Genomic DNA, 24,573 nt, shown 5'->3' with positions numbered 1-24,573 from the left:
CTTTGTCACCTTTTTTAAAAATAAATCATGGTTCTACATTGTATTTTTATCTTTGTACCAGCTATCTTGAGATCTGCAATGAGCGGATGCAGGATCTTCTCAAAAAGAGAGCATCACCTACAGATGATGGGGGCTTGAGCGTGAGGGAGCATCCTAGGCATGGTCCCTATGTAGAGAGTAAGACTGTTTTTATCCTGTATTCTATGTCCATCCTAGCTGTGTTTGCATAAAATCTGATGCAAAAAATATATATAACTCATAGATCTGTCCAAGCATTTAGTACAAAGCTACAGTGAAGTGGAGGGCCTGATCATTCTCGGCAATGCCAAGCGCACCACAGCCAGCAGGGGAGTGAATGACTTCAGCAAGCGCTCTCATGCCATCTTCACCATAATGTTCACCCAGGTGAAACACAGTGCTTGATGTTTGAATTTGGCCAAAGTAAAATGTTTGCTAGAGATCTGTGGGTGTTAACAAAAGCCGTCCCCCAAAACCGCTGAGACTTTTATGAGATAATGAGACCTGATCTGTTGTGGTGTTATTTTTCACAAGCTTTCATTTTCTCTGTTTGTGATATCACTTGTATACGGAAGTATATTCTTCTGTGATATTGCCTTTTTTGTTTCCTGGGACAGGTGTGGTGTGATGCAGAACCGTTATACGAGACGGTGAGTAAGATCCACCTGGTAGACCTGGCAGGCAGCGAGAAAGTTGATCCCACACGCACAGTAGGAGGCAGGTTGAAGGAAAGTGCCGACATAAACAAATCTCTGGTCACATTGGGACATGTGATCTCAGCTCTAGGTAAAGGCAGTCAGTCATTTTGCTGTGGAATTACTGTTTGGGACCTATTTACAACCCTATTTTTTTTTTTTTTTTTTTTTTCTTAGCTGTCAAATCAAACTCTTTACATAGAAATCTATATGAAAGATGGATGTAGCTGTGCAGCAGAAGGGCTTTTAGACCTATACTTTTTACAATGGCCAGCAGAGGGCGACTCTGCTTATTTTTTTTAAATGAGGTTTATTGTTGAGATGTTTGTGGGATGCTTCCTTGTAAAGACTTTAGATGGGTTTATGTCTCAGTCTTTACTTTCTAATATTAATACTAATATTTGTTTTGCAAATGACAGTCAATTACAGGATAAAAAAAGGATATTAAGCAAGATATGCTTAGACATAACTTCACTGACCAGTGAGGGATATCACATTGGCTGAATTTATCTTTTAAGTAGTCAAGTAATTTAAAACACAAACAACACAAAATAAACGACCCTTGAAATTATGGTTGAAATGCATATTCCATTGATAATTAGATGCCTTTTTCTGAAGAATACATATTTAGTAGTGAGCATTTAGTTCTCAGAATTTATATACAACTTGTGGATGAAACATTTTACCTTTCTAGTATTTGACTGAGTACTTTTGTTTTTGATACTCTCAGCTGACCTTGGTGTAGGAGTGTCAACAACAAAACAGATCTTCATTCCTTACAGAGACTCTGTGCTGACATGGCTGCTAAAAGACAGCCTGGGTGGAAACTCTAAGACTACTATGATAGCAAGTATGTATTACTTAATTCTTACCTGTTTTTGATATTGGAAGCATTATTAACCACATAATTCTTTTATTTTCCATCTTCTGTTTTCACACTCCTCATGAACATGTCCTCTCTTGATGACCCCCCCCCCCCCCCCCCCCCCGGCAGCCATTTCTCCTGCTGATGTGAACTACATGGAGACCCTGAACACTTTGCGTTTTGCCAGTCAAACTAAAAACATAGTGAACTCTCCCACAGTGAACGATAATGGCAGTATGAAGGTGATGAGGGAACTGCAGTCAGAGGTTACCAAACTCAATCAACTACTAAAAGAAGCCACTCAGGTCCTGCATATGCTCACATTCACAGGAGGCATAAACATCTTATAGTGTTTCTTGTTCAAAGCTTATTTTGTAGGTTGTATTGTTTTCTTGCTGTTACTTTAGGTTGGGCATGAGGTGCCATTATCCTCTGTGGATGTAAAGGAGGAGCTGAATGAGACAAAGGTGAGTCATCCTCTGCAGAATAGAAATGAAAGGCATTTTGAAGTTCCCTTTTGTAAATAATAAACCTGTTATTTCTGCAGTCCCTCCAGGCAGTAGCATTGACCAAGAACAGAAGCAGCACGTGGAGGGAGACACTGAATATTCTGCAGGTACAAAAATGATTCATTCATGCATTTAAATATGAACATCTGCTTGAGAATCCTCGGGGCCAATTTACCATTGGTGTGTTTGACTCACAAATGCCAGCGGGTTATATTTGATTCTTGGATATGAGCTAGAGGATAAGACCGGAGAGAAGTACTTGTTGCCCTGCATTGTTCCATTGAATAGGTTTGTTGTAGTTCTTCCATTTAATCAGATGTACAGACAGCCCAAACCCCTGTACCTGCTTTTCTTTTGCACAGAGTTGGGATAAACACTTTAGAATAAAATGTGAAGCAGTTTAAGAGTAATGTTAAGCGCCCTTGCTGCTTGCCTAATTTTCTATGTCCCTCTTTGGAATTATTTGTGTTATAATAAATTATGTTAAGAAAGATATAAAAATGATTCCACTTAAAGTTTGGAGCAGAAAGATATGTGATTAGAACAGGAGGACACAGAGTATAGAAAAGGTTTTTAACACTATTAATCAGCAAAGCAGCAAGCTCCCCAAAGCAGTCTTAGTAGGTTTTACTGCTTGCAGTGAGGAGATCCTGCCAGCTGGTGTCACTGCAAGTCTTGTGAATAACTGCTTCACAGGGAGTAGACTCAGTCTAGCATTTAAATAAAATTTTTACATCTATTTGGATGCAAGTGGCATCCAAAAGGGGAGCTCGTATAATGGTTGTAAAGTTGGGTTGCAACAGTGTTTGGGGAGCCTTACAAAGAGAAACAGAACAGATATGTCTTCTCCCTCAACAAATATGACTTTTCTGAGGCAAAAATGGGGTGGCAGCAGCTTCGAAAGACTCCAAGGTGAAACAAAAAATGGCAGTAATGCCAGCCGAAAGTGAAACTTAACTCTGTTCCTCTGCTGAGTTTATGCCCGACCTCCCAAAAAACACCAAATATCATTTGTTTGGGTCTCCTTGTGTTCAGCCAAGAAGCGTCTTGCATTATGCATTCAACCGTGAAGCGTGCCAGTCATGAAAAGTATGGCGTGACCTCTTGTCTCTGTCATTATACATGCTATTAATGCATTCCTTTTAGTGGTTTTTCATGGCGTTAAGCTATTTTGTTGTTGTTTCAGATTTTGAATGATGTCTGAATATGTGTGTGTGTCAGCCATTAGTAATGCAGCAGCAAAGTAAGAGGTTTACTTTGCTTTTATGAGGACATTGTGTAAGAATTTAAATACCATACACATGAATGTCAGCTATATGTGTACGGTGAATAATTAACATTCTATTCAGATGGTGGTTAGTAGGTGACATTTAGTGGTTTGACAGCCCTTTTATTCCCGGGCATGTATCGGAACTCATTAGCTTCTGTCACGGATCCTAATTAAGAGGTCTTGATTATTGACATATGGTACTTTCATTTCTGTCTGTCCAGCATGTTAATTAGAGTTACTATGGTATAAATCTGTTTGCATATTCGAGCAGTGATAACTTTATGCTCAAAGGCAACATCACCCATCTTATTTTTTTTTTTTTTTTTTTTTTTTTAAACAGCTGTGCTCATTCATGTAGACACATTGTTTAAAATGCATGATACAATGTGACACCTAGGTGAAAAGGCCAGTGCACTGGTGACCGGTAGGCACATTTGTGTTGGTGAAACTCTAAGTGTTTGATGATTGACTTTATGGATTTGACATTTGTCTTCTTGTGCATTTGCATTCTGCCTGGGTGCAAAATGATAAGTGGGATTCCTGCATGGAATGCTGCAGATATTAGAGGTGGAGTCTGTACTAGGATCAGTACAGAGATGCACCTCAAGTGCAAATGGAAGATGGTCATTTTAAAATTCAGCAAAAGCACCTAAGGGGGGAAAAGCTTTAGCTATAAGGTTGAATGCAGATGCAGTATGGCATCAACACGTTTCATATGAGGAAAAAGGGTTGGAAATGGGTTTTATGTACATTACCTGTTCTCTATATCTAGCATATGGTTTTTAATTTAAGAACCATCTTCTCCACATCTCCAAGTTTCATATATTTTGTGTTTAATTCAGGTCCTCCTGTTGCTGAAAGCTTGATGAGAATTTCTGCTCAGGCCTTAAGGAGACAAGTTGACCAAGAGCGGTGTAAACAGAATTTTGAATTCTGTATTCAAAGCAGATTTAGAATGCAAAGTTATTCATCGTCAGCTTCCCAGATTGGTTACAGGGCATGTGGGAAAGAGAAAGTAATTAATATGAGATGGATTCCGGAGCAGCCTCTTACCAGACGGAGGCGGCAAGAGATTGAGAGAACAAAAAAGGCAGGAAGAGGGTAAAGTTAAATGTTTTACTGCAAGGAGGCTGGTGGGGGTGGGGGGAACCTTAAACAAAATTATAATATACACACACACGCACAGATATTTGTAAGTAGTTCCTACTTCATGAGCAGAATTGCACCCTGCTCCCCCAGCCAACCTTTTGGGTCCCCTTGTAACACAGTGTTGTGGGAGGGACTTCTATTTCAGTAAGATAAAATGAACCACGGCTTTTCTTTGATCGTCGTAGTCTCTGCATTTCCCAGACATGCTACAATCAGCACAACAGCACAACTTAAACCCCGCTCTGAGCCTCGCTATGTTTAATGTGAATTTTATTTGTAGTGTCAGCAGTTAACACAATGTAATTATTATAGCATTTCACAAGCTGTATAAGCCTTTCTTCACATGTGGGCAAATCTTGGCACAAAACTGAACTGATTTTCCTTCTTTTTCATACTGAGCATAGTTAAAACAAACAAAGGTGTTCTTAACTGACTCCTGACAAATCAGCTGATGACAGTGCTAGCTCATTGCATTAATGTACACCTGCAATCCGCCAGTGTTAATTTTGTCAGCAAATTTTGATTCAGTTTCGATCATAGCCTTTTGTTAAAACGCCTTTTTAGTCGTACTTGAGGCATCTGAATTCTTTTAGTTTACCAGAGATCATGAGATCATTGATTATGAAGTTGATTCAGTTGATTTAAAATATAAAGTGTTTAAGTTTGTTCTGCTTTGACCTGTGAGTGTTGTTCCACAGGGTTTACAGGAAGACTTATTTTCCTTGACATCAAACGCAAAGTGTCCATATGACTTGTCTTCCTCCCCAGTGTTAATATTTTGTTGTTTTTGTGAGAAACTTTGAGCATGGGAGTTAGTTGTACAGTTTACAAATAGCGCCTGGGGGAACTAACCCGGCCTGCCTTTCTAACACAACTTAATTAGTTCTGATTGGATCTCATTTCTCCAGAATATTTTAATTTCATTTTTACTGTCGATGACTTCATAATAGTTTTTGTCTCTTAAGGATTAGGTTTTATTTAGTTATCTTTATTTTGAAGTTATTGGAGAACACGCAAGCCACTTTGCAACCTACCTCAACTCCAGGTACTGCAGGATTGTCTCTGACACTTGCTTGCTCCGTTCTGTGCCAGGTCTTGCTGCTGCTCTCCCCACCTTTTGCTTTCCATTTATGCACGTGGAAGGAGGAGAGGGCCATACTGCCAAATATAAATTATGCAGATGGAAATAACAATCTGTTTTTATTACAGCGGTCCTGACTTCACCTCTACACTCTTCTTGCTCTGTCCCTAAAATCAGTTAAACTTGACATATTGGCAAGATAACAGTTAATGTCGCTGCAGTCTCCTTGAATCGGTGAAAGTTCAGCATGTTATGTAAAGCATTGCATGTGACGGCTATTGACTGCATGCATGAATGCATGACCACATGCTGATGGCTAGAAGGCATATCAGGCTAATAAAACAACAGTTGATAACCAGTTGGTTGAAATTGAGCTCTCACATGTAGTATGCTCCCAGATAACAAAGCATATTAAAAATAAATCACTTTTAATGAGGTGCCAGGTCTCTTTGATTCTTATTCAATTCTTAACTAGCATTCATTGCAAACAAAAGGCTTTATGCCATTTGAAAACGTGCCTTTCTTTTACATGTCATTTTAACTTTTAAAAACATTGCAATCTGGGATTCAACCTTTTTAATGTGACAAAGAAATCTAAATGCCATTTATTTTTTCATAGACTGTTTTGGCAAGTTGCTCCACTTGACAAAGAAGTCGGAAAAGTCGATTGGTTGACTGTGTTTTGAAATGCATATTGTCTAAGTCGGGAACCTGACCTGTCAAAGTGCTGTAAAGTCCATTAAAATTCTACCCAACCACAAATGATGGCTTTTAATGGAATCCTAAATGCTGCCCAAGACTGGCTGCTGGTCCAGGCCACGGTTAATTACAGTATGTTCACCAGCTGCCTGAGTCTGAACACAGAGTGTGTCCTTGCGTTACACACAGAGTGACTGGGTGTGGTGAGGAGCCAGTGTGTGAATGTGAGGGGAAAATAAGAGGATCTCATCTGTTCCTGGTGTCTGAGGAAAGTGGACACAGTGCATTAATCTGCCAGGCTGCTCCTCACCTCCTAATGAAGTCTGTGAAAAATCCCTTTTAATTAAGTACAGGGGCTGTGGTCGATGCCTCTCCTTCTTCATTAGGAAAAAAAGGATTTCTTCCATCTCGCAACTGCCGATGAGAGAGGTGGTGCTGGTGGTGGACGCGTCTCTCGCTTCACGGTCCAATCTATTCGATAGAGCAGCAGGATGAGGTTGAAAGTTACTTTTCCTAATCCGTGGCAATGTGAGGCAATGGTCCACCAGTTTAACAGGAGGATACTTGTCATAGGGCACTCATACATGGGTAGACTCTGGGTTATTCAAGAGCAACAGCCATTACACTGCAAGGAAAAGGTTAAACGCTTAGAGAGCTGAGTTTCTCTCTTTATTGCTCAGTTCTGTGTCATTTAAACCTACAGTTCATCCGAAGCAAAGTGTTAAATTTCTTGTTTTATAATTTGCAAATGAACTGCTCTGTGTATTTACTCAGTCAGCAGCTTGTCAGGTCTTTTCTTTAACTGAACCATACCTTTTTAGTCAAGTAAAGAATGGAATTATACAAAGTAAAATGAATATCACTGCCTGACAGACACGTATGCAGTATAGCTGCCTGACTAATGCTGCAACATTTCCTCTGCAACAATTGCTGGAGGCAGTGAAGCGGAATATGAAGCAGATCAGACTTTTAAGTGTAGCTTTCCTGAGCTTTAGAAATGGCTTTTGAGGATTAAATCGATATTTCTACCTATCGGATTTCCATAGAGAACACTATCAAATTATTATTTAGCAGAGGTATCCTTAACAGATTTTTACAGTAAAGTAAATTCTTATTTTTTGACTTCTGATTTAACTTCTGATTTATCTACAACTACAGAGCAGTAATGATCCATAAGTTAAATGTGGTGATTTCTTTAATGCTGTTCACTAATTGATTTGTGATTTTATTTATTTTTTATTTATTTATTTTACATTTGTGCTGACTCATGCAATGTTTTATGGTGGAAAAAAAAAATCTAAAATAAGCACAGGCATTCACTTTAGTGTGACCTTCCATACAACACTGCTTTGGGCAACACTGTAAATTGAAATGAAAGCAGTGGAGGTTTGCCATCTTCAAGTAACGGCAACATACTTTACAAGCTCTATAGTATTTTGATTGCCATGTACCACTAAAGGCAACAGCACATGTTATAACGTGTGTGTGTGTGTGTGTGTGTTGGGTGAGCCGTATTGCGTCTGTCGCACTCACTGATCACGATGTACAGTTTGACTCTCGCCATGATAATCTAAATGATTTATAGTGTCTCTCTTGCCGGTAGCCAATCTGCTGTTTCATGGTGACACATGGTTGGAATGCTGCAATTCTGCTTGGCCTTCAGGCAAGGAAGAGCAGTCATAAAGAATTCAGCTTTCTGCTGGTTGCCATTAATTGTCTGTCAGCATTTTTATTTTATATTGTATGCCACTCCAGCTACAGGCTATTAAATAAGCTTTTTGTCTTGTGGTATGTTCTCTTGTTCTCTGTAGGAGGAGACGGTGACTCTGAGGAAGGAGGGGAGTGGAGTGGTGTTGGATTGCTGTTTGCCTCACCTTATCGGTGTTGGTGAAGATCTGCAAAGCACTGGAATCGCCCTCTATTACTTGAAAGTGAATAGTTTATTTGAGCTTCATATTTATGCACTACTCTTGATTTAATCGGAAAGTGTCTCAATTATTTTGTCACACAATAACTTTTTGTGTATTTTTATGATCTTCTAATCTATAGGAAGGCAGAACCATAATTGGCAAAGCATCATGCACCCAAGATATTGGTGAGTTGGGGTTTTAACGACATGCTTCTTACTTCAGATTGGCAGCTGCTTTCTTATACTGACTTTCACAATTGTACTGTAGTGCTCCATGGGCCTGGGCTCCTCAGTGTGCATTGTGTGCTTGAGAACATTGCTGGGACTGTAACCCTGTTCCCTCAGGATGGTGCACTGTGCTTAGTCAATGGCTCTGTGGTCACCGATCCTTGCCAGCTGACTCAGGGTAAGCAGTTCTGTAATATTTAATGTACTCTTGACATTCTTTAATGAACACTGGTGCTGGAAACCTATAAGAAAAAAGATTTCTCTCTCTCTCATTCATACATAATCCTTTGGCTTGTGGGAGCCAATACGACTTTCATCCATTTTGAATGCAGTTATATATGATCGCTGCATCACATCTTCAAATGAAATCCACTTTATCTCCCCGGTTCTCCTACTGCCGTGCACTCGGGGCATGAGCGGATTCTGAACACAGCTCTCCATAGGGCAGATGCCATTTCTTTTACTAAACATTTTGAAGGGCGAGAGGCCCCGGACAAAGCTCCAGACAAAGCCCCAGGCCCTCCATTTAATTGGCAGATGGAGTTGATAGGGCCGACAGGTTTGAAGTGGGCCAGAACATTAACCTTTCAAAGGACAGAGGCAAGCTGGGCTGGAACTCTGGCCCCCCTGAGCCGGCACTTCTTGCCAGGGCTGGGAGCTTTCACTGTTTCCTGCTTCCACATCCCCGTTGCTTGGCTTTTGAGAGATAAAAACTTTAAACAGAGCCAGGCAGCACAGGGCCTGGCTATGCTAGTCTCTTTCATAAGCATTTCAATTTATCCAATATCCCCTTCAGAAATGGCTGCATCTGAACCTATTTTCTTGAACAAATGATAGTAATTTTCAGCCCAACAGCAGCTGGATTCCATCACAGGCCGCTCTCTCAGGTACTTTGTCACTCGTCAGAAGTCATTAGTAGAAGCAAGATTAGTAGTCGCTCTGCTGAGAGAGGAGAAGGAAAAGCGGGAGAGACCTCGTGAAAATCTGTGGATATGGCCACATGAACGTGAGTCTGATATATATAAACCCCAATATCACTTCAATTCTATAGCTTTACAAGACTTCTCAAGTTTCCTTGGACCATTTTCTCTGGTAAATTATCGCCCTGGTCTTGTCCACTGCCAATCATGTTGGGGATTGTGTTCCTGATGGCAATTCATTAACTCACCAGACGAAACTGTGTGGGGGATTTTTGTGCTTTCAGTCGAGTTTCTCCAGTGTTCAGTGTAGATATGGGTCACTGCTATCCCACAACAAAGGGAAGATTCTCATGGCAACAGAAAAATTATGCAGACTGTGCCACACCTCCAAAGGTTTCCTGGCAGATTTGTCACCGGCATCTGTCATTGACTGTACCAGTTTTCCCTATGAATCACATTTTTTTTTATTTTATTTATTTTGTGCACCAAATAGTAATGAAGTTCATAATGACTAGTTAATTGGTATTTTCCCATTTTCTTTTCATGTATTATCTCTTTGGGCTCCTTTTAGGTGCCATCATACAGTTGGGAAAAGGAGCCACACTCTGGTTTAACCAACCGACTGCTTCCCAACTTAGACTGAAATACCAGGTATGGTAAAATACTAAAAACCACCGCATGCAGAAAAGATCCCGAGTCTTCTACTACTAGACTTTTTCTAAAGTGTAGTGTCTCTGGGGGGGGGGGGGGGGAGTGCCTCAGCTGCATTTTCTGCTGGTAATGTTGTAAAAGCAAGTAAACATGCTCTTTGTTGCCATAACTACCTGCTGTAATGCCTGCTACCTTTGACAAATATTACTCATATTGATATCATGTTCAAAATCTACATGAGAAAGTTCCACCACATCACCAGTGGGATCCATATGGCTTTGTTTTGATCAGAATATTAACTATGAGCTTTTCAGTTGGTGCAGGTTTTTGCTTGTTTATATAAAACTCTTTTTGTTTTTGAATAATTGGCTCATATCATGGACAATATGTTCCCAACTTTAGAACTTTCTCACGCTAGAAAAGCCTCCTGCTGTTCCTGAAAGGAGGCCAGGTGCAGTGCCTTTCAAAGCTGGCTGCTATTCGTCCTTTTTGCAACAGCTTCCTCTTGGCTTTTAGTATTTTTAAAGAAGCATTGTGTGAAAGCACAAACTCCCTCACACTCTTGGATACTGCAGGCACTGTTTTCTCTGCAGTAATATATCAATGTAAAGCATTCCTGATTTAAAATCTATTGAAGGCATATTTTTAGTTGGTGATAAAATAAATGTAAGAAGACTTGGATACATTTCATCCAGTATTAAAGTAGAAAAAGTTGACGCTATTAATCAATTAAAAAGTTAACGAGGATTTACTCGACAACTGCAAGTCTGCCACAGCATTTGTTACTGTTCAAATTTATTACGGTTAATTCAACTGTAACTAAAAACTGAAACTGGGTGTGAAAAACATCTCAGTTAATGAAATAAAACCTAAACATTTTAACAATATGGCTTTAAGTCTCATTTATCCAAATGTTGTAATGTAAATGCAACATGCAGAATATGCAAGTGCTCAGCTCTTATCCTCACTGTTCTGAACATTTTTAAACTGCATATAGCTACAGTCAGCAAATACTGATGCTAAATTAGTTTAAACTGAATGAAAAATAAATACCAGTAAATTAAAAACAACTCTAACATCAACACTGTGGCAACAAATAAATTGTCTTTTAAAATGACAGAGCAATCTCTCATTTACTTTTTATTTTCCATATATATTTAGTAGGGGTGCAACGATACACAAAATTCACGGTTCGGTTCGATACTTTGGTGTCACGGTTCGATATTTTTTCGATACAAAACATGTTCATGCCTTTTTTAATTTGTCATTTATTAAAATTATAAATATATATTTTAACTCAAAAGTACAGTTTTTAAATTTAACCCTAACCCTTGTGTGTGTTTTTTATTTTTGACAGCGAATGCGCACCTGCGGACCACTTATGTGCAGCCCTGGTTATTTAGCTCGTCATATTGCAGCCACAGAAATTATTTTGTCCATGAAACCATAAAGCTGCACTTTCTTTTTGCCTTATAGTCTGATTTGTCATAACTTCTCCGTTTTGTGGTAAGCTTTTCTTTGGCTGTCACTTCTTCACCCTGACCTGTCTTATTTGGCTCAGCAGAACTAAAATATATATCTGTCTGTGAAGGTTCTCAGTCATCCAGGTCATCGTAGTCAAATATAAATCCTGCTGCTTTTACACACGCACTCACATAAGCTCAGCGATTCTCTGCGCGATCAACCTCTCACATGTTTAAGCTTGCTGCGGGAGATTTCACTTGTCATGTTTGCATAGTAAGCTAACGATTAATAAGACCATGTCAGAGGAATTGGTGCACAAATTGTCATCACTCACAGATCAGTGCTGTCGCTCTCTATACACAGTTCGCACGATTGCAAAGTGAAAGCAAAAAAACAAGCGCAAATTCAAACGCGACTTCAATATGTCACATATTGACAGTGGCTCACCGATGCCAATGACATAATTACCCAGCTACATTTCCGAAAGAATGCAAAAGCATTGACATATATTTTTCCTACAATAGCCCGACGGGCAGGGCAGAGATAGATTTTGGTACCCCGACTGAAAAAATCGCTAGCTCCGGGACGTCGGGCTAGCGATATTGCAAGCCCTGTATCTGATTGAGGAATCACTCATCTTTGGAAAAGAGAGTTTATTACAGAGAAATGTCTCTTTCCAAAATAAAAGCTATACTATCCGCTTCTTCTGGGCTATATTCTCAGCAGCATAAGGAGAATCATGTGCCAACAGCTGTCTAAATGACTCGGCTAAAGTTAGTAGCATGCTTGTTGTTTTTGTCTTTGCACTAGGATGATGTCGGCGTAAATGTGCAGTCATATTCGTTGTGTTCCCACTAGTGCTTTCAGGTTAATCTCGTTGAAATGACCTTAACGCCACAACACGGCAAATCTCCGTTAACGAGCTACTGCCGATCGCTCCGTGCATGGGGCTAGACGGCCAACACGTTAACGAGCTAACTGCGCTAACACACTAGTTCCCACCCATGTAATTGAGCATTGCATGGCACATCCAACATACTGTTTTACTTGAGTCCATGACTCGCTTACCTTCGGGGTCATACGTCACATGAAAACCAAAATAATTCCAAACGCCAGATCTGAATGAGGGTGGGGAAGGTCCATGTTGTAAGGAGAGCTTAACTTCTGTCTCGCTAGCTTGCCCTGCGCTCTTCCTTCTGACGATGCTGTCTGTGTTGAGCGCTCAGTGGATCTGCGCTGGACAGTGCAGCCTAGGCGGAGTAGTCGAACGCAGATTCACTGAGTGCTCAACACAGACAGCATCGTCAGAAGGAAAGTTGATAAAATAAATTACAAATGTTGTATTGTTCGATACATATGCGTACCGAACCGAAAGCACTGTATCGAATGGTTCAATATCGATACGAATATCGTTGCACCCCTAATATTTAGAGCTATGCTGTGAAATGAACAGTGTACAATTAGCATTGAGTCCTTTTGACATTTTTGTCTTTTACATGGTAGCAGGCATTGGGATTTATTTTACGCTGATCAACAGAAAAAACATCTGAAAATCTGAATCATTATGCTTGAGTTATTTCACTCATGTGGCCATTTGTAGCTAGAAGTTGAATGTGGAGTGAGTCCCGGTGTGTTACAGATTCTTGTTAAAATCCTGTATGGTGCAGCTGCTGCTGAGTAGGTTTCCAAGGTTCATCTATTCAAGATATGACAAAACGTCTTTGTCGCAGATTTACTCAAACCACCTCAAAAAGGAAAAGTAAGGTTAGTTATTTAAAAATGCGAATACAGTGTTTTACCTTCTCTATGTAAAATAAAGACTATTCTCTGTGAGCCTCTATATGAGAAACACTAGGGGAGCATGTTAACAAAAGGAGCTCTGAAACCATTAGATGACGCTGAGAGACTGTAATGTTGCTTGGCTGCTCACTACTCAAAGCTTTATAGCACAGTGAAATCATGTCATGACACTGAGTGGACATTTTCAGACCTAGTCTCCAAGAAGATCATAATGTTGCACTTGGCTACACACAAGTGTTGAAAATGTAACTAAAGCATACACGTATTCCACAACTTCTCTCTCAACGTTTGTGTTTAAATGTCACATTTTTGGTTTTGGACAGTTAAAGAAATGTCAGATGCGGTCCACCCTAATGTAGTGGAAAGGTGGACGAGGGCTGAGTTTCTCAGGCTGTCCATGGAGCACTTAAGGCACCATACACTGAGCCTCTTTAACATTGAAAACTATATTTGTAGCTTGGTGTTTTCAGCCAAATAAACTGGGGGATGAATAATTTTATAAGCGTGATTGATTATCAACCCTGGTGCTTTGCACTTCGAATGAAAGGAGTAGTACAATGTTAATGTTGCTAAAATGATCACACTAAGAAATTGGAACTTTTATTAAAGTATCAGTGCTCAGTAAAGTTACGAGATGAAAAAAAAAGAACTTTGTCAGTGAATGGACTGTCAAGCCTGCGACTTTGAGCACCCTGTGCTTTATAGCATTTCATGTTGTAAAATTGATTCACACACCATTTTAGACACAGTTGTACTTCTGGCTTTTGACAGCTCTCTGCTCTTTGCATTATTGAAAGCGGCACGCTATTACAGCCAAGTAAAGCACCGGCATCCAGGCCCCACTGTGGTTCCAAGGAGACTCTTTAACATTCATTTTTAACATCGCTTCTAAATGAGATGGTCTCAAGAGTTTCACTTTCGCTTAGTCTGAATATGTGCTAGCACATCTAGACTGTAGCCTGTATCTGTTGTGTAAAAATATATATATATTTTAAAGTGTTCTGTCTGAATATTAATACAGTTTTACTAAATATGGAAATTTTATTGAAGAATGAAATACTTTACGTACTACCACTTTATTTTAGCCATGTGCGATGGATTCATACGGTATTTTTCTATTACCTGTTTAGACATTTCTGCAAACACTAAAAATGAAGACGCATCAACTAAACCTCTGGTCAAATGCAAATGTAACATAGGCAGCTGTCACTTGTTTCTTATACCGAGGCAGATTTCAGTGCTGTGTCATTCTGTTGTCTGCAGAGTGGATTGCCATCTGTGTTCAGCCCATCTGTGACCGACTCGTCCAACTCTACTGAGAATTTGTCCAAGGCGATGGTGCAAAATCAATGGTAAGACATATGCAGACATGTGTAATGGCTCTCTGCACTTTGTGAGCCCAGCATAACTGCATTCATTCCACCTCAATCTCCGCAACGTGCCTGCTTATTGAGCAGCATTCGTTGGGCACACAGACCAAATCAAAGACATAAATCATGGCACCATTTCTGTGAGGAGAGGTGGGAACATACAAAAAGCCATTCTGTAGTGCTTATTGCTGAGCCCATGGAAATCGGAGCAGGCAGCTCTCCTACAACCAAGGGCATGTCCGAGAATGGCACCTTGTTCACTAGGTAGTGACCTGCCCAGTGTCCCATTTTCAAAATTACTGCAACACACTTAAAGTTCAGCTCCCCTGAAAATTCCCACAATACAGTTAAAAAAAATAAAAATAAAAAAAAAAGTGGGGGGGGGGGGGGGGTTTACTAATGTTCATTAGTAGTTATGCAGTTTCCCTTGTTTTACTCCATCTGCAGCAGATTCTTCTCTTTTTAGGCCTTTCCCCCCCCCCACTTTCCTCTCTGTATCATCAGTAATGAATGATCCAAGGGGTGTTTGATTTATCTATTTTTAAAGTACAGTTCACTTGCTTCAAACCGTTCTGTCTTCTATCACATTTTTGGCATTTATTGGTATTTGATTTGTGAATTTGGTAGAGTAAAGACTGTTTTAATGAGCAGCAGTGATGAAAATAGCAGCCTCTTTTCTAATTTTGAATAGCTAACCAGGTTTGAGGTTTGACTATATGCCAACAAAAAAAAGGTACTTGCACTGCAGCCCCCCCCCCCCCCTTTTTAAAATTTTTTTATTTTTTTATTTTTAAACAATAGCGTACCATGATGTTTATCAGCGTTTGGTAAGGTGAAATCTTCATGCCCTGCCACTCCTTTGAAATTGTGAGTGTTGATTGATGCCAGTGTCTCAGTGTTCAGTGAATTAATGTCCAAAATCTTATTCACCACCTACTAACACTGAGCGTTTTGAGAGACATCCCTGGTCTCATGATCTGCTAACCCTGATGTTTTACAGCATGTGGAGCTGTCTGACACATAATTTCCTTCACACCGCAGTATCCCCATCCTACTCATGTGATTAATACTGCTTTCAGTCTGACACCTGCTTCCCGATCCACTGGTCTGGTGATGTTTGATTTAGATATGAAAGGGTGAATACACATGTATATGGGTTACTACACGGCTTATGTTGGCGGAATAGTGTCTTCATTATCCTACATCAGAAACTTGGTCTGTTGCTAAAGGGAGAAAGGAAGTCAGTCGTGGTGAGTGGTGGAGATAGATTGTCAGTGTTCATAGCAGATCAGAGAGAGACTGTCGACAGAAGGAAAAACTCATGCAATGCATATGAGGCACATTGCAAAATAAACTTTGGTTATTGGGTTCTGCTCTGGGTGTCAATTAACACACATCATAAAATATTAAATGATGTATTCATTGTATTTAACATCGCCTCCTCTCACCTGGCAAAGTGCCCATATGCACTGTTTGAGCATAATGGTTCAGTGAAGGACTTTTTCGCTTTGTATTCAGATATGTGTTCAATCTTTTTTTCTACTTATTTGCATAGCAGAATCTCCCTCGCAGCAAGGACAGAATGGATCTCACTTTACTGAGTCATTTTGGAAATGATCCTGAACAATAAATAAGAGCAAATCATTTAAATTCAAATGCTGGCTTTGGAGATCTGTTGGGGTCTGGGAATGACAAAAGCCATCAGTGAAAGGACTCGCAGCTACTAGGGGAGGTGCTCTGTTGCACCAAAAGCAACCTGCCTGTTCAGTGGGGTTGCACACTTTTGAGAGCGCTAATAATTTGGGCAGGAAGAGGCTTAATGCATCACCACAAATCGTTTTGTTTTCCTCACCTGGCTTTGCCTCCAAGAATAAGGTAAAATCACCTCTCCAGATGTTGTGACAAATCTGCATAATAACATTTCAAACTCAGTCCTTTCATTGATATCGAATTCCTAATTGAATATGATACAAAATTAGATGACTTTGTAGCCAGTTCAGATGTTTGAAGACTAAAATTACTCGCGGGTTTTTAAAAAACAGCAAAAATGCAAAATCTCTCTTCACTAGCCTTTTCAGGGATTTGGAATAAATATTAGAGGACAATATGAAATGTGCATTTGGAAGGCATGTACACTCTTTCCGATTTCAGATTTGTCTTTAAAAACGGTCTAATTTAATTTTCCCTGTTAATCAATCTACACATGATTCTGCACAATGTCAAAGCAAGAACTGTTCATGTGTTTTTATAATTTAAGAAATACTGAAAATATTTAATTTACAGGGTTATTCAGATCCTTTGGGCTTTGATTCATCCTCCTACCAGCAGTCCTTGAGATGCTTTTACAATTTAGAGTCCATTTGTGCCTGATTGTATTCATCGGACATGAAAGGTTTTTATGAAAGATCTCACATTTGATGGTTTAGGTCTTAAGTTTTAGGGCAAACTGGGATACAAGGTCAAAGTATACACCTAAATCTTGTGTAAAGGCACAGAACAGGCTATAACAAGCTGTAGTATTTATTATTCTCCAGTGGAAGAAGTTTAAAACCACTAGTTTGTCTTGGCCAACCAGGCAAGTGGGGTAATGTGGGACAAATGTGCTTGGTTAGACAAGCAGCCAGGAAGACGGTGGTCACAGTGAATGTTTCAGAGTTTGTATGGAGACAACTGTCATTGCATCACTTCACCAATCAGTCCTTTATGGTAGAGATGGAGAACTTGGTCCTAACTGAAAGGAACGTAACAGCCTGTTGTGAGGTAAAATACAGCCGAATGCCACGAGAACCAAAGTCCTTACTCACCATCTATTATGGGGCCAACTGTTTATAATCTAACAAAATGGCAAAATACAGCCGAGAAAAACCAAGTGTCAGTGGAGTCTAGTAGCCCACACAACAAAGGAAGGATATAATACGGTAGTCACACAAAGATGGTTATCAGTGGTAGGTCTGTACAGCTGTAGAATATTAAGGCACTTTATGATTATGTGTGCACTTTAACATTGTGGTCAGCTAAGACTGGGAAAGTGCTATATAAATGCTGACTATAATAGACTTATTAAGATGTCATTAAGACCTGAGGTGAAGGGAGTAATTATGGTTGCTTATTCTGTTAAATGACTGGGTGTAAAACCATTTTAGCCTTATTCTTTCATCTGCAGTTGTGGCAGTATTAAGTATCAAGAGCAATTAAAGAGAAAAACAAAAATAGAATTTATAACTGTAAGCAGGCTAAGCTGTTTCACTAGGAATGGTGATGTTATGAGTTTGGTCCGTATGTGATATCGTTCTTGTTTGTCTCTTCCCAAAACCAATTTGTTCTGAAGCAGATAAGGCCTGCAGCATAAGTTACCCTGCTGTACCCCTGTTAGCACAATGGTAACTTAGTGTACCGAAAACCTGTGGTTGTGATTTATTTTATTTTTTTATTTTATTTTTTATTCCCCCCCCCCCTTGCTAGACCCCAAATCCTTTGTAGTACAGGCTTCTGAACTGGTGATTCTCATCCAGTCACACTGAACTTGAAAGATTCGGGAGAGATGAACGAGTCTTTCAAACTAAAGGTGTGTCAGTATGCATAACGCTCATAGCTTTGTGTGTGGATTATTGAAGAAAAATGGACTGTATCCATGTGAAGATGTAGAAAAATTCAAAGCGTCTGAGAACTTTCCAAATGCACTATAAATGTCATGACTTGAGCTTTCAGTATGTAGACATAAGATGGATATTCCTAGGAGAGGCAGGAAAAGGGCCATGTTGCCTGTAGAGGCCAGGTCATATGCTTTCATATTGTGTATAAATCTATGCCCATAAGACTCACTTCTTCCCTTGTAAAAGGGACCCCACTGTGTTTGATTCATACTTTATTAAATGGACTGCGTAGCAGAGCCACAATTTTGAAGTCCAAGTTGAAATGCAGCCATTTCAAACCCAGAAAGTCTGGACTGTGAGCGCTTCCAGCGATGGAACCAGCCAACTGGTGTTTGACCCGAAACAACATTTAATGGCCCCCTATGCTCTGAAAGTCCCTTATCTGACAACCCTCTCAGTATCCTCCATCTCTGGTCAGAAGGCCAAGTGCCAGCATTTTTCTCTCTTCCATTTTTGACCGCTGACAAGCTGCTATTACGAGCTTACATCACCTGAAATGGTATAATTTCACTGGTTAAAGTTCCTCACTTTGGGAGCTCCTGTGTAACTTAACACTTGTCTAGCTCTGAATGTCAGTCTTTTTATTCTTTGTTCTTCTGTTCACTTTAAGTCATTAAGTCAACAATGAACATCTTTTAAAAATGGCCGCACAATGTATTTTTACCTAGATTATACTATGAGATCTGATGCAGGGTGCACGTCAACTGACCTAGGACTTCGTATATCACAATTCATAAAATCTGTGGTGGTGTCTGTATGACTACGTGGGTGGAAACAGAGCTTAGCCTGTGGGTTGGATAGCAGCAGGTCCAGGAAAACAGTGGGGAACGCAATCAACACAAGGATTAGGAGGCCATGGAGGAACAGAGGGAAACAACAGGGAGGCAAACTGTACTTTGTGGTGGTGTTAATGAATCAGTTTCTGTGTACCGATTTTATGAAGCCATGTCACAGAACTCTGAGCCTCTGCATGTGAGCTACAATTTGTGAACAGCAGGAAACACTGATTGCAAAAATGTGGTCAGCTTGGGAATCCCAGTACCTGTTTTCTCTTTTTTTCTTTCCTTTGGTGAGCAAACATCGCAGAGTACAGGACATCCTCTCTACTGATCCTCAGGATCTGCAAAAATCCTTTAATCATCAGCAGGACCTGCACTGTGTCCCTCTTGTTGATGCTGTCAATGCTTTACTGCTCCCGCTTGCACCCTTCATCAACCTGCTGCTTATATACAAATCTCAGCCAAAGCCAATGTTTACTGTCAGAAGTCTTTCTCAGCTGTATATTTGGTTTCTGCTCCTCCCTCTGGAGTGCTGAGTATTGTATGTAAATCCTCAAATCAACATGCACAGATTCTATTTAATTTCACAGCTAGTCGAGTGGCTCTAATCTCATCCAGCCATTTGGGCTGTTTGCTTTTCAAATCTAATGGATGGGTTTTGTGAGGATAGGGTCGGGAGGGTATTGCAGCCTTGTCTTTTCTATGCAAGCTGATGTCTCCAGTGTGACACTACAGCAAATAATTAAATTGCTTCTTGAAAACAAAGACCCTAGCAACACATATAAGCATATAACTGCAGCTGTATTGTGCTCCCACATCCTCCCATTGACACAGTTTTTGAATATTGTTTATGCTTGCTGTCTCTTCAGCCAACACATCCATCCGGCTAAAAATGCAGAAGTAATGTCCAAAGCCTCAAGCGTCTGTCTTGCCCCTACCCCAGCAAGAACGTTTGCGACTACAGTATGTATGCATATTTTTATATTTATTTATTTTTTTTGTGCAGTTGCCAAAAAGAAAATCAAACTTAAGATAATGGAGGGATTTAGTCATAAAGCTGCTGCTGATTTCTGCATGGAATTAGATATGACTTAGTTGTTTTGTTGTTTGTTTAAGGAAATGTATTAAAGCTAAAACACAGTGTGCCAATAGTGAGACTTGGATTTGCAGTTTTTGTTTAATGCAGTGCTATATCGTCGCTGTACAACTGAAGTTCTAGTCCCTTTTTAGTGTCAGAGCAAATGTCAATATCCACCCCCTCTCCAGCCAGGCTTAATATAGATTTTTATGAGCCATGAAATACTTTCTCTTGCTTTTTTATTATGCACATATTTAATGCCTATTAAACTTTCCTTTAGAGGTTTCAAAGAAAATGACACATTTCGTGAAAGCATTTTGCAATGAGAGTACACTTGTTCTATATTTGCTTCTTAATGCGGTGTTCTTCAGTTTGTTTTCCTATGCATGTCTCGATTCAGATATAAATGAATACACATGTTTTAAGGAGAGTTTATTGAAAGTCATTTTTAAAAATGTCCTTTTGTTTTCCACATACTCAATGTAAACTAGGACACTGGGCTACCTAGAAGACGTTTCATCTCACACGGTAGTTTTGAATCGGATGGAGAGAACCTGCAGAATGGAGTAAGCGCCAGGGATGGCCAGGAGCGGGACTTGTGTCATAAATCAGGGCCTGGGCTCAGGTCTGAGAGGAAAGCTCAAAGTGGGACTGAAGTTGCAAGCTGTAAGGGAGAAGAGGGCTGGTCAGGGGATGCCAACCTCCAGCAGACAAGTGTCCTGGGCCTGGGTGATGGATGTGGCACAAAGCCAGAGGGAAATGCTAATGAGATCCAAGATGATGGCACTGACTGCTACAAGGGGAGACCTCGCTCTGGTGGGAGCTCATTAAGTGGCATGTCCCACCTGCAGAGCAGCAGAGGAACCAGCTCCATGTCTATCCTCCCACAGAGCAACACTCATTCTCAGCTTGACACAAAGCCTCTTGACAGTCACACAGGCTTTTGTCCACCCAAAGAAACCACCATCACGAAGGAGTGTAGCTGTGGAGAGATGGATGAATCTGAAAATTTAGAGAAGATCCCTGGAGTGTGTGCGACAAAGGCTGCAGCAGCTGCAGTTCAGAATCTGAAGCTGAGCTCTTTGTTCAGCAGAGTTTTTTGGATTGTCCAGGATGCAGGACGTCTGCTTTGGAGCTCTTCCACTGTATTGCAGCAAGTCACAGAATTCAGATTTCAACCTGTTGGGGCTCGTTGGTCAAACAATTTTATCTCTCTGGTAAGAGAAAGCAGTGTTCTGTCTATTTTAAGGGACAGCCATGTCTTCTCCACATTTAGAAGCAGCTTTATCTTCTCTCTATTAAAGGACAGTCACATTTTTTCATTGGTGAAAGAGCTGCCTCTCATACAGCAGGTCCAGATGGATATAATTCAACTCCTTCAGTCTGAGGAGGCTGCTCAGATGATTCAAGGCTGCATTAATCCTGAAAACGCACAACTCCCTGTCCCGACACCAACACAAACCCTGAGTAAGGCTGATGAATTGCCAAATGATGTACAGCTTGTCTCAGGGGATATCTTGAAAAGGAATGAAAGTATGTGGGATATGGAGTCAACACGAAACATGGTTGATGGTAATGTGAAACAAGGAGATGAACTTATTACAAAGCGGTTGCAACTGAAGCACAGCAGTGTGAAAGAGGTTACCTGTGAACTTAAAAACTCAAAAACAGTTCAAATTTTCATTCAAACGTTGATAAAATTTCCTGATTCCCTTGCAAACCTGCAAAATCTGCCACCCCAAAGCATGATGGACCATCTACAGTCTGTCATCTCCACTTCAGGCCTCCCAACTCAGAAGATTCTTACTCTCTACTGGCTGAACGTAGCTAAATGCAACAAACCAGAGCCGCAGTCTGCCCTCTTGATCCTGATGGAATCTGCGCTTTACACACTAACCTCTGAATCTGGTCTCTTAGTTTTGTTCCATCACCTCCCTTTGTGTCAGTTGAAGGACATTCAGATAGGCCTAGCAGGCCAAAGTCTGCGTTTGATAAGTGCTACAGAAGAAAGCGTCCTTGTTGTCTATACCTACAGTCAAAAGCATACTCAGTTGTTGTGTAGGGCCATACTTAATATCATCTGCCCTGGGGACTGCAGGGTACCTCGGCACCCACTGCTGCATGGAAACTTAGCAGAGATGTCTCTAGGCTGGTGGGTCAGTGTACCTGAGCTGCTGCTGGATGCTGGTTTAAGGGTTTGCTGTCAATTTCAGAAGAGTCTTGCCGATCTGATATACCTTCTTCATTGTAATATGAATCACGAAACCACTCTGGGAGAGGTGCAGCTGAAACTTTACACAAGTGTAGCAGTGCATATCAGTCCTAGTACCCACAGTAAGCACGTGGCTCAGTTTTTACTTACAGATACACACCTCGGTCTGGTACGAGAGGATGCTGTCTGTCACTCACTTTCACACTCTGTCACCACAGCTCCCTGCCGTCCCCACTTCCACGGCTTAACTCTTCGGTGGTGCTCGGATGTTCGCTGCATACTGGTGCACGACGAAAACGAGAACCGGCCTGTCAGGCTGGATGTAATCTTTGCAAAAGCACAGGGCAGGGGTCACCCTGAAAGCGTGACTAAGGCAGCTACCCTGAGTGCACATGCTTTAAATTCATCTCCGCATGCAGAAGTGTGGAAATTAACTTTCAGTTGCTCCGCTGAGGCCGCCCGCCTGATTAATCACTTGTCAAATGTCTGATCAAGGACTGAACGGCCAGTAATGAACAGCCCAGCTTGAAAACTCACTCACAGGGAGCAAAAGTGCATCCCAAGCAGATAGTGCAAAGAATCATTTTTTTTCACTATGAAATTATAATGAAAATGTGAATTTTGAAGTTTGCTTTTTTAAATTTTGTGATATTAATGTTGCGTGACTTTGGCACTTGGAAGATTTTATCTTTAAAACGCTTGAATTTCTTTGTTCTTGCATTGATGTCTTTAGAAAATAGTTTGAAGGTCTAGCACTGAAGATCAAAGAAGTGTGCTTAGCAGTTTCATTTGTTTTAATAGACATTGTAATGTTTTTGAAGCCTTTTAAATGTCTCGTGACCAAATTCTTAAGATGACTTGCATTGTTTGTGTATTTATTATTCATTTTCAAAATTCTAATATTTTAAATTTTTCAATAAATCCCTGCATATGTTAAAGTAAAATCGGAGTTTGGTTTTTTTACCACTTAAAATGCAGATGAGCTCTGATGGTTGAGACTTGAAATGCAGACAGCAAAAATAGCTTGATGCATTTTATTGCTTCCTTTAAAGTCTGTCATTTTGTCTTCCTATCATCTCTTTTTGGCTCTTTTTGACTCATTTTCACTTTCGGCCCAGTCTCTTTACTTTGCATAAACCTGTGCCCCCACTGGATGTAAGAGTCTCCACTGCAACTGAGCAATCGGTTTCTGAGGTCAAGTTGTATTTGTACTACCTGTACAATTGGTCAATGGTTTTACTTCTGCCAGTCAACACTGCACTTGATGACAAGCCTTGTAGAAGAACTAAAATTACAGATGGGTTGCTCATGCTGTTTCTCCGGGAAAGAACTCGAGTTTAAATCACATTTCAAGGGTTAAAGCCAAAGATTGTGCTCCTTTTCTTGACTGAGTGACCCCATCCAAGAAGGAAAATTGCAGGGGCAATATAGTGCAATCAATCCCCTTGTCTGCTCCAGCATGAATGATGGAGATTTGGGCTCGACTCAAACTCCTCACACCTTGTAGCAAAGCGGATTGGACCAGAATGAAAGCTCGGGGATGTAAAAGATTTTCTCCCTTTTTGCTTGACAGTTAATTAGCATTCAAACGATCTAGTGTATATCAAACTTTCTTGCGAATAAAACGCAAAAGGCAGACTGATCATAATCTCATGTATTGAAAATGAGGCTTGTTTCTTACATGCCACACAAAGATTAGTGTTGAGGATTTTCATTTTCACATTAGATCAAGGCTAATTTATTGCAAATATTGTCACAGGTTATGACTAGTTTACATTAAACTGCAAATTGAGACTTTCCTCTTGCAGATTAGTTAATAAATTCTGCCAAAATCTGATAATGGCTTTAAAATAAATTCTCCATCCAGTATCACATAACACTTATTATTAAAATTTGGGGAACTGTACTCATTATTGTGCTTTTCATGTTTAATGTGGGCTGGTTTCCTCCTCGCAGCATTTGGCTGACATCTGAATAACCTTGCATCTGTATTGTGCAGGATGCCTCTTTTGGTTTTCATGTAATTATTCAGGATTGACAGTTGAGAGGCAAGTTGCATCTGGATAAATTTTCTTTTTTTAATCACGTATTTTTCTGTTAATCATGAAACACGGCTAATCTACTATCGCTGCGTGTTTGTCTATCAATGGACAGGAGCGCTTGTTGTGCACAGCCTGGTTAAAGGAAGCACTCACTCTGACAGCTGATACTTTCCCACTGACA

At 40.3% G+C, this 24,573-nt stretch overlaps 1 protein-coding gene across 1 annotated transcript in view; it reads left to right on the top strand.

Annotated features, from left to right (window-relative positions):
- Positions 1-23,294, top strand: part of kif16bb (kinesin family member 16Bb) — a 28,590-nt gene extending 5,296 nt beyond the window's left edge. Inside the window, exons 6-19 of the mRNA XM_080287733.1 lie at positions 62-177; positions 263-405; positions 636-804; positions 1,444-1,563; positions 1,708-1,883; positions 1,986-2,045; positions 2,126-2,194; positions 8,098-8,217; positions 8,336-8,381; positions 8,464-8,601; positions 9,915-9,994; positions 14,522-14,610; positions 19,930-20,023; positions 20,630-23,294. Of these exons, the coding sequence (XP_080143859.1) occupies positions 62-177; positions 263-405; positions 636-804; positions 1,444-1,563; positions 1,708-1,883; positions 1,986-2,045; positions 2,126-2,194; positions 8,098-8,217; positions 8,336-8,381; positions 8,464-8,601; positions 9,915-9,994; positions 14,522-14,610; positions 19,930-20,023; positions 20,630-22,840 (3,631 nt within the window). The 3' untranslated portion in view covers positions 22,841-23,294. The remainder of the gene's footprint in view (positions 1-61; positions 178-262; positions 406-635; positions 805-1,443; positions 1,564-1,707; positions 1,884-1,985; positions 2,046-2,125; positions 2,195-8,097; positions 8,218-8,335; positions 8,382-8,463; positions 8,602-9,914; positions 9,995-14,521; positions 14,611-19,929; positions 20,024-20,629) is intronic.
- The last annotated feature ends 1,279 nt before the right edge of the window (positions 23,295-24,573 follow it).

This window comes from Astatotilapia calliptera, chromosome 13 (assembly GCF_964374335.1).
Source record: "Astatotilapia calliptera chromosome 13, fAstCal68.1, whole genome shotgun sequence".
Classification (NCBI taxonomy): Eukaryota; Metazoa; Chordata; class Actinopteri; order Cichliformes; family Cichlidae; genus Astatotilapia; species Astatotilapia calliptera.
Note: the sequence above shows the minus strand (reverse complement) of the source record. Positions and strands in the feature narration are given on the sequence as shown.